At 52.6% G+C, this 15,486-nt stretch overlaps 1 protein-coding gene across 1 annotated transcript; it reads right to left on the bottom strand.

Annotated features, from left to right (window-relative positions):
- Positions 1-411: 411 nt before the first annotated feature.
- Positions 412-4,690, bottom strand: GP1BA (glycoprotein Ib platelet subunit alpha). The gene is made up of 2 exons (XM_059148267.1): positions 3,168-4,690; positions 412-2,934 (listed from the first exon to the last, which is right to left on the bottom strand). Exons 1-2 carry the CDS (start codon positions 3,171-3,173, stop codon positions 880-882), a joined length of 2,061 nt encoding a protein of 686 aa, XP_059004250.1. The 5' UTR covers positions 3,174-4,690; the 3' UTR covers positions 412-879.
- Between the last annotated feature and the right edge of the window lie 10,796 nt (positions 4,691-15,486).

Here is a 15,486-nt window from a genome sequence, read left to right as displayed (position 1 = left end):
GAGGGAAAATGGCGGATGGTGGGCAGCGGGAGAGGAGTGGGTTCCAGCGTGCAAGCAGGACGCCTGGCTGGGGCAGGTCGGTGGTCAGTAGGACCCAGTGTGGTGGCGCAGGCCGCCGGGCACACGCACTGGGCGCTGAGTTGGGCAGGTGCAGGCAGGTGTGGGGCGGGTGCCTGCCTGGCTCCTGGGTGCTGGGGGGCTGGTACGCCTCAGGAGTGGCCGCTCCAGGAAGACTTAGGGTTTAGAGCTAGAACTAGTATTCGCGGTGGCCTGGTCGTCAGCCCCCCCCAGGCAGCGGGTGCACTTTTGTGGGTGAGGGAGCCAACTTGGGTGGGGGCAGGTGGGGCTTCGGTTGTGCGAGTGATAGGCCCTCTGGGCACTCTGGTCTCTGGAGGAAACGCAGGGTTTTTTTTGTTGTTGTTTTATTTTGTTTTTATTCTGCAAATACCATACAAGGCTGGAAAACTAGGAAATGCCCAGCAGGGGGAAAGAAAAGGAAACCACCATGTTTGTGCTCCCCAGCGACTATCAGGGCCCCGTCTCCATACGGCACTTTCCCAGTTCCCTCCCTTGTATGTGTGTGAGAATCCTGCTCTGTTCCCTTTGCTTTTCCCTCAAGCTTTCCCCAAGGTGACGGTAATGACCTAGTGGTCCCGGAACCAGGAGCTTTGTTCTGTGACCTGCCCGTTCCTCTCCACCCCTGCTGCCTGGCCGTGGTTGTGCGTTTGAGGTTGTGTGTGTGCTGTGAAGAGGAGGTTTCTGGTAAAGGAAAAGTGATGAAGGCCTCCCCCCGACCCCATACTCCTTGCTCACCCACCCCCACCTAGATCCAAGGAGGAAAGCCATCACAGCCTCTGCAGGTCCCCAAACTGCCCACCCTCAGAGGCTGTGGCCTGCGTATCTAGTGCCCACTGTGCCCAGCAGGTCCTGACCCCGACCCAGACTCAGGGCCGAGGGCCGTCGTCCTGCCCACAGAGGCCCTATGCGGCCGTTAGCCCGTACCCACAGGAAGAGGCTGGAGCGGAAAGTAGGGAAGGACCCTTGAAAGAAAAGCAGCCAGGCCCGGGGCACAGTCACTTGCTTTCCCCTCTGAAGCTCCAGATGTGTCGTGTGTGTGGCTGTGGCCAGGGCCCGTGACTCCGCATCCCGGGCCCAGGCCAGCAGCGCGATGAGGACCACAGAGGCAAACAGAAGCCAGAGGAGACCCAGCACATAGAAGGCCAGGGGGAGGAGACAGCAGAAGTCACGGTTGAACAAAGGGTCATTTCTGGAGCTCTCCGGATGCCCCCGAACCACCTCATGGGCCCCTGGGAGGTGGACAGATGAGGGGCTTATCGGGTATCCCAAAATGGTAGGGAGTGAGGTTAATTTGGGGATCTCAAAGAATGTGGTCAGTTCAGAGAGAAATAGAGTCGTTGTGGGCTCTGGGGTGATCGGGGGCATGGTGGAGGTCGTAGTGGGCTCTGGGGTGGTTGGGGGCTTGGTAGAAGTTGTGTTGAGCTCTGGGGTGGTTGGAATTGTGATGGGGGGCTGTGGGGTGGTGGGGGCCATGGTGGAGGTCGTTGTAGGCTCTGGAGCGGTTGGGGGCATGGTAGAAGTTGTGTTGAGCTCTTGGGTGGTTGGATTTGTGATGGGGGGCTGAGGGGTGGTGGGGGCCATGGTGGAGGTCATTGTAGGCTCTGGGGTGGTCTGGGGCGTGGTAAAAGTGATGAGCCCTGAGGTGGTTGAGGTCATGGGCCGGGGCATGGTGGGCTTCAGGATGGTAGGGGGCGTGGTGGAGGGTATGGGGTGGGACATGGTGAGCTTTAGGGGGGTGGGGGGTGGGGAGCGGGGCGCGGTGGCCATGCTGGGCTCTGGCGCGGTTGGGAGCAGGCTCTGGTTCTTCACAGACGCGAGGGTGGAAGGCAGATGGGGCACGTGGCGGTGTGGGGAAGCCTCGGATACTGAGTGCGTCGGGGCCCACTGGGTTGTGTGGGCTCTGGTGTTGGTGGAGAACTTGACCACAGCCCGTGTGGCAGAGACCTGTCCCACCTCTTCCTCGTTCTCATAGTCATCATAGCTTAGGTCATCCTCATCACCAAGACTGGGGCAGCCCTTCCCTGGGTAGGTGTAGACGGGCGTGTTGGCCAGGTTGACGCATCGCACGCTCTCCACGTTGGGCGTCATGGCCTTGGCATCTACACCCTCCTTGAACAAGTAGACCTTGTCGGAGTTTCTGTCTAGCCAGCGAGCAAAATAGAGGATCTCACAGTCGCAGGACCAGGGGTTGTTGTGGAGAAAAGTGAAAGGCAGGAAGATGTTCCCAAAGAAGCCCTTGGGTACGGAGCGCAGCCAGTTCCCTTGGAGGTAGAGGGTGTCCAGCTTCCCCAACCCATCCAGGAGTCCCAGGGGCAGCTCATTCAGCTTGTTGTCAGCCAGGCTGAGCTTCTCCAGCTGGGGCACGGGCTGCAGGAGCCCCGGGGGCACAGTCTTGAGCTTGTTGCCACGCAGGTAGAGCTCACGGAGCTCGCCCAGGCCGCTCAGAACGCTGGGAGACAGTGATGTTAGCTCGTTGAAGGAGACGTCCAGGATGGTGAGGGCCGGCAGTGCCTGTCCCAGCAAGGGCAGGCTCTTCAGCTTATTGTGGGACACAACCAGCTTCTCCAGCCGAGGCAGCGTACCCTCCAGCTGCAGGTGGGTTAGCTGGCTCTGACGTAGGTACAGTCGTGCCAGCCGGGTTAGAGACTGCACGGACGCTGTGGAGAAGGCGCCCAGGGGGTTCACGCTCAGGTGGAGGATGGCCGTGTCTCCTGGCAGATCCGTGGGCAGCACCTTCAGGCCCCTGTTGTCACAGTTCACTTCCATCAGGGTGGTCACCTGGGAGACCTCACAGACCTCCTGGGGGTACGACGGGTGTGGCAGCAGGAGCAGCAGCAAGAGGAGAGGCATGGGGACCTGGGGGCAGGGGGACACGTGTGGGCACCTTGTGGGCGCTGGGCATCATTCCCCCAGATTCGAGTCCCTGCTGCAGCGCACCCACCAGAAACCCAACCCCGGCTCCTGTCCTCCCCCACTGCTCTCTCCCACCCTTGCCCCCGAAAGCCTAAACTGCTAGCCCCACGGCCCCACGTTCTGGATTCTTATCCGTGCCTCAGCGGCCTTGACCCCCAGCCCCAACTCAAGCTTACAGGCATGCAGAAGGACCTCCGAGGGCACAGAGCTGCTCACAGGGTGTGACTCTGCCCTGCTGTCTTCCAGCTCCAAGGAGAGCCTGGGCATGGGCAGGAAGGGGGTGGGCATGGGGAGGAAGTGCTGGTCCGATAGGGACTCCCTCCTGTGACCCGGGAACGGTGACCCTCCCGGACACAGGCCCTTATCACCTCCTTCCACAACCGTCCCCAGCCCTCCTTGTGGCTCTCTTTCTCCCACTTCCCATCTCCACGTGGTGGGTTGGGAGCGGAGTCCTCCAACCACCCCTGAGTCCAGCCTCCAGCTGCCACTTGCTTCCCCTTCGCCGTTGCCAATTTTAACCCTGACCGCCCTCTGCCTTCCCGCTCTCCAGCACGGGTTCCCCCACCCACTGGCTCCACTGTGGTCGAGGTCACCAGTGCCCCCCACCCCTCTAGCTGTCGGACACTTCCCATTATGATCTTACTCACTTAATGCACTGCGTACCCACGGCCCCTCATGCCACTCGTTTCCTGCTGACTTCTCTGGCCTTTCTCGATCTCCGTAGATTCCCTTCCTCTGTTCTTCGTGGAAAGCCAGCCTCCCCGCTGAGCCCGGTCGTTGGCTCTCTCCTTTTCTTGTGCTTCACGAACACTCAACATTGCTCTCGTTCATTCCCTGGCTGTCCAACCCCGCACACCCGCCCCAGCAGCTCACCTCTGCTCTGACCCAGACCCCTCTCCAGAGACCCGACATCCAGGTCCCACTGCATGTTGGATTCCGTGGGTGTCCCACGACCATTAAAACAACATGTTCAAAGCTAAGCTCATCATCTCTCCAAATAGGTGACCCGCCCGTGTTGTCCGACCCGTGAACAGCACGGTCACCCCCGACCGCACTCAGCTATTCAGTCAGTACAAATAGAATCCCTGATGGTCATCCTTGCCTCTTCCCTTCTTCACCCCCCACACAACCTGTCACCAAGTCCTGCTGGCTCTACCTCCTGATCTCTCCCAAGTTGGCTTCTTTCCGTCCCCGCTGCCGCCATGCCAAGTCTGGGACACCAGCTCTTCTCTCCGGCTTCACATCAACATCCTCCCAGCTGGTCTCCTGACACCCTGACCTCCCTTGCCCCCATCCTCCACCAGAGTGGTCTTCCAGAACTGCCTACAGGGCCTCCCTGACATGGCCTCCGGGGTCCTATGTGATCTGACCCTTGCCCACGTGTCCAGCCCCGTCTCTTAATGCTCCACTCCACCTTTCACTCCGATAGACCCTTTTCTTTCTTTCTTTCCTGTGCCTGGACTGTCTTCTCACCCCTTCCGCACCTTGTGCCCAGCCCATATTAAAGCCTTTTAAGACCGCCCAGCACCACGGCACCTGGCCGGCCGGCTCAGTCGGTAGAGCGTGTGACTCTTGATCTTGGGGTCATGAGTTCGAGCCCCACGTCGGGTGTAGAGATAACTTGAAAACAGAACCAAACTTCCTGAGACCAAGTGAGGTGCCCTGTTTCAGCAAATCAGCCACCGTGTCTGTTGGTTCATCACCCCTTCCAATGATTAAAATATCCCCCCTCCTGTTTCCCTGGAAAGGATGTCATACAACCACGTGAGTCTGCCACTGTCTACTCATTTCCCCACTGGGGACACTTGAACCAAATGTAAGTTACTCCAAACACTTGATGTTTATACACTTTGCTGACCGCAAGAAGTCCTTGAGAATGTGGGCGACAGAGGATTCGAGCATCGGGAAGTGTAGGGAGAGGCTGTGGAGAGAGAGAGGCTGTGAGGGGGCGTGGGGCCCTAGGGGTGCTGATTGTTGATATACTGGTATTAGGGTTTCTCCTTGTAAGCAACAGAGAATGTCCTGGCAAGTTTAGGATGAAAAGGAATGTATTTGTTCAGCATTCACAGACTTCCCAGTAAGGGCCAGAGAACCAGACTGGGAACTGCAGGCCCAGAGCAGAAGTGGCAGAACCAGTCCGGTGAGCAGAGCCCTGCTCCTGCTCCGAGACCAGGTTCCCAAAGCCCATGCTGCTCGAGCCATGGAGACTCCGTGTCACCATGACCTCCCAGACCCCCCTCCTCCTTTGTGGGGCCAGCTCCCCTTCAAAGTCTGGGTGTCGCTCAGATTAGTCATACACCTGTGACCCGGTTGCAAGGAAGTCTGGGAAACCAAGTCTGGTGACTTTAGCTTCTGTAATAGGAGCCCGATTTGGCTGCTCCAAACCTTGCTAAATTGAAGGCTTTTGCAGACACGGAAAAGGGATTCCTCTGGTTTGGAACCTACTGATGTGATCTGCGTGATCTGTGTTTCACATCCCTCACATGGCAACGTTCTGAATTTTTTTTTTTCTAATTTCGCCTTTTTTTAAAAAATATTTTATTTATCTATTTGACAGATGGAGATCACAAGTAGGCAGAGAGGCAGGCAGAGAGAGAGGGAAGCAGGCTCCCCACTGAGCAGAGAGCCTGATGCGGGGCTCGATCCCAGGACCCTGAGATTATGACCTGAGCCAAAGGCAGAGGCTTTACCCACTGAGCCACCCAGGCGCCCCTAATTTTGCATCTTTGCTTGGAATGAAAACTACTTGGCCAATAGGAATTTTTTTTAAAGATTTTATTTATTTATTTGATAAAGAATGAGAGAGATAGCCAAAGAGAGAGCACCAGCAGAGGGAGAGGGAGAAGCAGGCTTCCTACCAAGCAGGGAGCCCAATGTAGGGCTCGATCCCAGGGGATCATGACCTGAGCTAAAGGCAGATGCTTAATGACTGAGCCCCCCAGGTGCCCCAGGAATTATTCTTTCAATACTAGGTTGGTTTGCTCACATTTTACTTAGAGGTTTCCCATCTAAGTTAGAAAATAGAAGTGGCTCATAGATTTCTTTTGAGGAGCTTTGTCTTTTTCTGTTTGTTTGTTTTGCTTTGTTACTAGAGTTATGCTGGCTTTAATAATTAAGTTGGAAAATTTTATATTGTCTGGAAAAGTTAGAGATCACAGGGATTTCCCATTCAATGCAGGGTTGGTGGAATTCACCTATAAAACCATCTGGACTGGATGCCATTTGGGGGATAGCTTCTGGACTACCTTTCCAATTTCTATGATTTTTGGTCTTTTGAGGGTTTTTTTTTTTTTTTCCTATACTCTAATTTTTTTTTTAATTTTTTTCTTTTGAGGTTTCTTGAGTCAGTTTTGGTAGTGGGTAGTTTCTCATAGAATATCTTGCATGTGACTATTCAAATTTATTTGGCAGGTTTGAACATGTTTTGCTCTTATCATTTGTTAAAATCTCCATTTTGTGCTTATGAGCCCTTGTCTTTTCTTTCTCTCCCCACCTCCTCTTTTTCACTCACTGGACTTGCCAAAGATTAGTCTCTTTTATTGGACTAGTCAAAGAACCAGATGGATTAGTTTTACTAGAGAATTGCTGGCTTTTTTCCTGTTTGATGATGAATGTCTGCTTCCACTTTTAATAATTCTTCAAATTTTGAGCTTATTTTCATGTTCTCATCCTACCTTCTTGAGTTGAAATCTTAGTTCCCTTATTATAAATCTTTCTTGCTTTTCAGGTAAATCACTTAATTCATACTTTTCTTTTCTTTTTTTTTTTAAGATTTTATTTATTTACTTGAAAGAGAGCATGAGAGAGAAAGAGAGCATGAGAGGGAAGAGGTCAGAGGGAGAAGCAGGCTCCCCACCAAGCAGGGAGCCGGATGTGGGCCTTGATCCCAGAACTCCAGGTTCATGATCTGAGCCAAAGGCAGTCGCTTAACCAACTGAGCCACTCAGGCGCCCCAATACTTTTCATCTGAATACTTCTTTGATCCATTTAACGTGTTTTATCAGGTAATACCTAAGGGAAATATGTGTAATTCCTTAAATTCAGCATACATTCCTCTTGGATCAGAGGACCCCAGTTTCATTTTGGGAGGTCGCCCTCTCCCTAGAGGAGCACAGACTTGAGAGGAGTAGAGAAGCAGGCACTTTGCCCTCCCACTTTGGAAACCCAAATGTCTTTTGGAAGCTCCTTCCACTGCCTACTTCCTGTCACCACCCAAGTTTAGCTCCTGGCTGTAACCTAATCATGGACGACTGTTCTGGTCCTAGGATTTCAAATGTTGAGTGTGGCGACAAGGCAAGAGAAAATAGAACCGGGCAGCATTCATTACACAAAGTGCTCAGAAAAAACATAGAGTAGTTCCTCCTATTGAGGCCCCATTGTCGCCTGATCCCCGAGCAGTCCCGGACTGTCCGCGCTCACCTGTGCCCAGTGAGTCCCGCCTCTTCCCACCTAGTCTCTGTCACTAAGTTAGGCACAGGTGATCTCAGCCAAAGAATCCGATTCAATGTTCTGGCTGTAGCTCATTTTTAAAGAGCTTGTGCAGGAGATGTTAGCTGGAGGCCTACCTACTCAAGGTCCACTAGGATTTCTTTCTTATCTCTTGAAAAATCACTCCACCTCCATCCTTAGGGTTCTTGGTGGGAATGATTCTATTCCTGATGCAGAAGCGGACCTCAGCCAGGCCCCGGGGCCCAAGCCAGGAGCCTGACAGAAGCAGGTCAGAGCATCCCGTGGTCAGGCGAGACTGGTCCAGGCACAGAAACAGAAGGCAAGCGGGTCCCTTTCATAAGGGGGCCCGTGACTTCTTTGGGAGGGTTGGAGAAGGCACACTTTCTCTAGATGTGGACAGGAGATATGGAACCCGGGATGGGCTTGTGATCCCAAGGGGGTGTGGCCTTAGGATGAAGCTAATGTCAGGAAAGGCATTAAAAAAAAAAAAAAAAAAAAAAAGTGGAAAAAAACCCATTGGTATTGCAAAGATGTTGTACCGAACTAATTGTGACATTCTGTGAGCCAAAAACCTCTTTATTTCTTAAAAAAAAAAAAAAAAAAAGTTGGTATTGGGATATTTACTTGCAACATAATGAGCTTTAAGAGGTAAAAATTAGGGGCACCTGGGTGGGTTAAAGGGATGCCAGTGGGTTAAAGCCTCTGCCTTTGGCTCAGATCGTGGTCCCGAGGTCCTGGGCTCTCTTCTCAGCAGGGACCCTGTTTCCCCCTTCTCGCTCTCTGCCTGCCTTTCTGCATACTTGTGATCTCTTTCTCTGTCCAATAAATACATAAAATCTTAAAAAAAGGGCGCCTGGGTGGCTCAGTGGGTTAAGCCGCTGCCTTCGGCTCAGGTCATGATCTCAGGGTCCTGGGATCGAGTCCCGCATCGGGCTCTCTGCTCAGCAGGGAGCCTGCTTCCTTCTCTCTCTCTCTCTGCCTGCCTCTCAGTGTACTTGTAATTTCTCTCTGTCAAATAAATAAATAAAATCTTAAAAAAAATATATATATATATATATATAAAATCTTAAAAAAAAAAGAGGTAAAAATGATATTTTCCATTTTTTTAAAGTAGAGTTGTGTACAAAGGAATTTTTAAAATTTCAGGTAGCTTTTCAAGCACTTAGCATTTCTCTGAGGCCACTGTAGGTTCATGTGCAGTTGTAGGAAATGAGGCAGGGAGAGCTCCCGCGTACCCCTCCATCCAGTTTCCCCCATTGCAATGTCTTGCAAACCCACGGGACCATATCACAACCTGGATACGGACATTGTTTTCACCATAACGGTCTCTCCTGTGGCCCCTTTACACCACACCCAGCTCCCTTCCTTCCCCCGGCACCCGCTGCTCTGTTCCTTGGTTCTGCAGTCTTACCACGTCGGGATCGTGCAGTGTATGACCTTGGGGACTTGGCTTTTCTCCACCCAGCACATTTCTGTGGTTCAGAGCACCCAGTGTTAGCGCATTTCTTCTTGTGGCTGGGTGGTAGTCCACTGCGTGAACAGAGCATGGCATAACCATTCACCCCCGGAAGGTTCCAGTTGTTGGCTGTTACAAATAAATCTGCCTTAAACATCAGTGTATAGATTTTTGTGTGAGCATCTGTCTTCGTTTCCCTGGGGAAATGCTCAGGAGCGCAATTGCTGGTCGTAGGGTCATTCTGTGTTTATTTTGGGGAGTCTACCTTTGGATTATCCCCTTTTTTTTAAAATAAAAGATTTATTATATTTATTTATTAGAGTGAGTGAGCACAAGGAGGGGGAAGGGTAGAGAGAGTGAAAATCTCCAGCCGACTCGGCACCGAGCGAGGAGCCTGACGCGGGGCTCGATCTCATGACCCTGAGATCACGACCTGAGCTGAAATCCAGAGCTGGAAGTGTAACCGTCGGAGTCGCCCAGGGGCCCCCAAGCCCCACGTTTCTGAAGTCTGTTTTCTCTCTGTTGTTCGGAATGGGTGATTTCCGTAGCTGTATCTTCTGGCTCCCTGATTCATTTCTCTGTTCCCTCCGTTGTATTGCGGGGCCCCGCCCTGAACTTTAAGGCCAACTGTCCTGCCTTTCGGCTGCACAGTCTCCCTCCCGTTTGTCTGTGGACCTTCCGTGCCTTTGCTGAAGTCAGGTCTGCATCTGCTTCCATAACATGTCGTTCGAGCATTTTGATCGTGGCTGCTGTAAGATCTTCTCCAGAATCCTCACACCTCCGCCCTGCTCCTGTTGGCAGCGGCTGGTTGTCTCTGCCATTCCTGTTGAGGTCTTTGCAGTTCTTGGTATGAGGAATGATATGTACGTATTTTTAATGGAAACATGGCCATTTTCGTATTATTTTATGGGAGTCTTGGTCTAAAACCTTTCTGCTCCAGCTGACTTTTCCTGATACTGCTCTGGCGAGGAGAGCCACTGCCAGGCAGAGTTAGAAGTTCAAGTCCCCCGTCAGCTTCTGTTGGCACCTGCTGGGGTGGGGGGGGTCCCAGCTCCCCAGGCGCTCCCTGCAGCCTTTTAAGTGCAGAGATGAGTACCAGTCCCGAAGCGCCTTGCCTCTGCTGAGGCCCCGCAGCAGGGAGGAGAAGGGGTGCCTCGCGATGGCCTGGGATGGAAACCCAGGCTCCCTGTGGTCACCGGCTGCTTCACCCCGAGCCCCCCACCCCAGCAGGAATGTTGGGACGCCTCATAATGAGCCCGGGGAGGGTGGAAATATAGGCTCACTCTTTGGTCTGTGATATTTGTCTGGCATAGAGGGGTGATTTTCCAAGTTCTTTTTTTTCTTAAAAGAGTTTATTTATTTGTCAGAGAGAGAGCACAAGCAGACAGAGCAGCAGGCAGAGGAAGAAGCAGGCTGTCCGCTGAGCAGAGAGCCTGACGTGGTGCTCGATCCCAGGACCCTGGGACCATGACCTGAGCCGAAGGCAGAGACTTAACCCACTGAGCCCCCAGGTGCCCCCTATTGTCCAAGGTCTGCCTTGTTAGGCTAACCCTCCCCTGGTCCTTTGGCTAGAGCAAGCAGGCTTTTGTTGGGATATTATTACTAATATTAATATTATTTTGTCTGTGCCTGCTTCTAATTGCCAACTCCTTCACCTACATGTTTATAGAGAATGTTCTGGAGTTTAACCGGACTCAGTGGGCCGCACAGGGGAAAAGCACATCCACTCCCACCTCCCAGAAGCAGAAATCTCCCTGGTGGCTTTGGCTACCTTCTCACGGCCAACGTTTCAGTTTCTCACCGTCGGCAACAAACACGCCGTGTGAGGGTTAATTTTCTGTATCAGCTTGGCCCAGACTCCCCATTTGTTCACATTTTGTCTCATTGGCTTTATCACTCTCTCTCAAGTGTGTTTTCCTGAACCATCTGAGATGAATGCGGAGACATTGTGTCCCCCTGCCTCTCACATTTCCATGTGTGTTTCCTAAGAACAGGGACATTTTCTGACATGACTGCAGTACGCCTGCTAATTCAGGAAGTTCGATCTACGGAGCACGTTCCCATTTTGCCAACGGCCCCAAAGACGCCCTTCAGAGCTCCCCGCCTCCACCCAAGCCCAGGATCCCGCTGGAGACCGCGGCTCTCGGGTTTCCTGTAACTCTTTATTCTTTGGACTTTGACATTTTTGAAAGCCACAGCCAAGTAGTTACGTGGAAATTCCCTCGACTGTGCAGAATCTCCCTCCGTCTGCCCCACGCCTCTCATGGCTGGACTTGGGGTCCTCGTATCTGTTGGTTACTGTGGCTTTCTTCGGCCAATTATGTCAGCAAACACTTTATGTCAATTTGACCTATTTCTGGCGAGGTTCGCTCTGCCAGGGGTTAAGGTAGACCCCGTGCGCTTTCCCATGGTCAAGATCCTGTTTTTCCTTTTGTCGCTAAGAAGTGCTTTTGTGGGGAGATGTTTGGATCCAGCGCAAATACCCTGTTCCCGATTAGACTTTGGCCTGCAAACCGCGGCACCCCTCAGTGACCCTCGTGGGGTTCCATCATTGCCGGGAAGCATGAAAAAATCTTTGTAGGTGCTTTATTTTTTAAATTTTTATTTATTTTAAAAGATTTTAGGGCGCCTGGGTGGCTCAGTGGGTTAAGCCGCTGCCTTCGGCTCAGGTCATGATCTCAGGGTCCTGGGATCGAGTCCCGCATCGGGCTCTCTGCTCAGCAGGGAGCCTGCTTCCTTCTCTCTCTCTCTGCCTGCCTCTCAGTGTACTTGTAATTTCTCTCTGTCAAATAAATAAATGAAATCTTTAAAAAAAAAATAGTAACTTATTTAAAAAAAAAATAAAAGATTTTATTTATTTGACAGAGATCACAAGTAGGCAGAGAGGCAGGCAGAGAGAGAGGAGGAAGCAGGCTCCCCGCGGAGCAGAGAGCCCGATGCAGGGCTTGATCCCAGGACCCCGGGACCACGACCCAAGCCAAAGGCAGAGGCTTTAACCCACTGAGCCACCCAGGTGCCCCAAAATCTTTCTAGGTGCTTTAACTGTATTCCTTTTCCTTGGTAACCAGCAGAACTGGACTAAAAACCAAACCTGTGAGGGGGAAGCAGGTTTCATGGAACTGTCCCAACTGTCGTCAGGTGTGGAATGTTCCCACGCAGTGTTTGCCGGCAAAGCCACTAACCAGGCCCTCTGCGGGGGTCTCCTGGGCTCTAAGGATGTGCCTCTCAGGGGGACCATGGTGGAGTCGATGGCTCCGGATCTGGGAATTCGAGGAGGGAAACTGGTCCTGTCGAGCTCTGCAAACAGCCCAATCTGGGCGTGTGTGTGTGTGTGTGTGTGTGAGTGTGTGCGTGCGTGCGCATGTGTGTGATGTCCTTTGTTGAGCAGAAACTCCTAATTGTGAGGTGTTCAGGCCATCAGTGTTTCCTTTCATGGTTCTTGGTCTTGGTGTCTTGTTTAAGAAACTCCCACTCCAAGGTCGCAAAACACTCTCCCACGTTCTCCTCTCTTAGCCTCGCAGCTTTCCCGCTGATTTAAAGTCCTTCCTCCACCTGCCCTTTCCTTGTGTCATGGCATGTCTTAGGGAGGCGGCTTTCTCGGCTTTCTTCCTGCATTGCTCCCGCGCGGGGGAGGCAGCGGCTCACCCCGTCTGTGATCCCACCTGCCCTTGCAGATGTCACCCCACTGTTCACCGCCACCGCGCGCTGTGTGCGCCCGGGCGGCTTCTCCGCTCTGACCCGCTTCCCACAGCTCGCTTGTCAGCCACGAAGCAAGGCCCCCTGGGTCCTTGTGTGTTTTGTGTTTTTGTTTGTCGTTGCTTGTTTGCCAGAACTTCGTGGGGTGTTTTAAGATCTGCCGGGGTGATCCTGTCCCCTTTTATTTTTCAGAACTGATGTAGCCATTCATGGACCATTAGACTGTCAAAAACATTTCACCTTTTTTTTTTTTAAAGATTTTTTAAAAAAGATTTTATTTATTTATTTGTCAGAGAGAGAGAGAGAGAGCGAGCACTGGCAGATGGAGGTGGAGGGAGAAGCAGGCTCCCTGCCGAGCAAGGAGCCTGACGTGGGACTCAATCCCAGGACGCTGGGATCATGACCTGAGCCGAAGGCAGATGCTTAACCAACTGAGCCACCCAGGCGTCCCTAAAGATTTTATTTATTTATTTGACAGACAGATCACAAGTAGGCAGAGCAGCAGGCAGAGAAAGGGGGAAAGCAGGCTCCCTGCTGAGCAGAGAAAGCGATGTGGGGCTCGATCCCAGGATCCTGAGACCATGACCCGAGCCGAAGGCAGGGGCTTAGCCCATTGAGCCACTCAGGTGCCCCCTATTTCAAAATCTTGTCCAACAAGCCTCTCTCCATGTTGACAACAGGATGGCTGACAAAATTAACAAATACAGGAATCTGTGTTCTTTGGTTTTACACCACAAGGAGAACATTGTTTAACTGTGGTCATAGTTTCCCTTTAAAAAATCAGTTTTATTAAAAAAAATCAGTTTTACATGCTATGAAATAGAAAAGATCAAACGAGGGGGTGCCCGGCGGGCTCAGTCGGTGGAGTGTGGCACCCTTGATCTCAGGGTCATGAGTTTGAGCCCATGTTGGGGGTAGAGATTCCTTAAAAATAAAATCTCTCTCTCTCTCTCTTTTTAAAAGATTTTATTTATTATTTGACAGAGAGAGAGAGAGCAGGAGCAGAGGAAGAAACAGATTCCCACTGAGCAGAGAGCCCGATGCAGGGCTCCATCCCAGGACCCTGGGATCATGACCTGAGCTGAAGGCAGAGGTTCACCCACTGAACCGCCCAGGCACCACCCCCGCCGCCCCCCCCGCCCCCTCGAGCAGAACTGAATCGTCCACCGTCACTGTATACCCACTCTTTCGCCACCGCTGACGTTGGCAGGAGAAACGTTTGTGATGACTAGTTCTCAGGAAGGGTCTTTTTCATGATCTCATCATGGGACTGAGGGGACTTTTGGAAGGAAAATACAGATGGGCAGGGAGATGAGACAAAAACCTTTCCCAAAACACATCCTACGTGTCGCAGGTGTGCGCCCATCACTGTGAGGAGGGACGATAGGAATTGTGCCTGTTTCGTGTCTTTCACAACCGTCATCCTCCACAGACATAGAAAAGACCCTCAAAACCCGCCCCCCGATGTCGGTGAGCAGACAGTCCCTGTTTGTATTTGATTGTTTAAAGGGTCTCTTTGGGGCGCCTGGGTGGCTCAGTGGGTTAAAGCCTCTGCCTTTGGCTTGGGTCGTGGTCCCGGGGTCCTGGGATCAAGCCCCGCATCGGGCTCTCTGCTCAGCAGGGAGCCTGCTTCCCTCTCTCTCTCTGCCTGCCTCTCTGCCTACTTGTGATCTCTGTCAAATAAATAAATTAAAAATCTTAAAAAAAAAAAATCCATTGAAGGGTCTCTTCACTGTTAGGACGCCCAAGTCTGCTCCTGGAGCTAGTCCTCTGTGGAGCCCTGCAACAGTCTGTCTTATTTTTATTTATATATTTATTTTAGACTTTTAGTCATAATTTACACAGAGAAACGCACACACGGCCTTTTTAAAAGGCCGAGTCCCGCTGCTTCTCGTCCGAGCAGAGCAGGCACTGTGTGCAAGGAGCAGGGTCCCCGGTGGGGAGAGCCCGGGAGTCGGAGCTCCTCTGGGCTTCTCGCGTCCTGCCTGTGTGAGGATGGCCCGGCTCGGGGCTTGGGGGGAACCAGGAGTTCCTGGCAGTGGCGCTTCTCGGACTCGGAACCATCTTCTCCTGGGCTTTCGGAACCGTCAGCAGGATCCGTGTGGCAGTGTGCCTTCTCCCTCCGGAGCCCAGCCCACGATGTTCTAGAATGTTCCCTGGAATGCACCGTCCGTGTTTGGCTGATACTGAGACCTGCCCTCCCGCCTTCTCCCTCTGTTCTAGAGGAGAAGTGGGTTCCAGATGGCCTATAACCAGGCGGCCAGAGTGGACCCCTTCTCTCCTGCACTGGTGAGCCCCAACGACTCTTGTTTTCTCCCGTAGCCACGTGAGGGAAGAGGCAGGTCCTAGGGAGGGTGAGGGCGTCCTTCTGAGCTGGGGGGACTCCTGGCTGCATCGGCCACCCCAGGTGCCCCTTTCTCTGCCTTCCCTCTCCCCGCTTCCTCTCCCATCTCTGACTCTCTCTCATTTTGGCCACTCCCTGCTAAAGATTTTTATTGTGAGTCTTCGTTCTCATCTCTTTCCTGAGGGACCAGCGGCCGTCCTGCTCTGGCCCGCGTTCCCCCCTGACCCTGGACCACCGCCCTCTCTGCACAGGCGTCTCTCCCTGGTCCCCATCGGTGCCCTCGAGGGGTGGCACCCGGCAGCGCAGGCACCGCATGAGCCTTGGGCGGTATTCAGCGATGGAGGACATGACCCGTCCGTCTCAGTCTGTCGTTTGCTTGCCTTTGGGTTTAGGGTTTTGACCCTATAGGAACATTCTGTAGTTTTTCTTTCTCTTATGGCCGAACTTGGGGCTGCAGGGGAGGGAAGAAAGGCCTTCTGGCTTTCCGGTAGGGTTTTCTGGGTTTCGTATCCTATGCCCATTATCTGTCCCAGAGAGTGGCATTCGGGAG

This window comes from Mustela lutreola, chromosome 15 (assembly GCF_030435805.1).
Source record: "Mustela lutreola isolate mMusLut2 chromosome 15, mMusLut2.pri, whole genome shotgun sequence".
Classification (NCBI taxonomy): domain Eukaryota; kingdom Metazoa; phylum Chordata; class Mammalia; order Carnivora; family Mustelidae; genus Mustela; species Mustela lutreola.
This window is presented reverse-complemented; position numbering and strand designations above follow the sequence as displayed.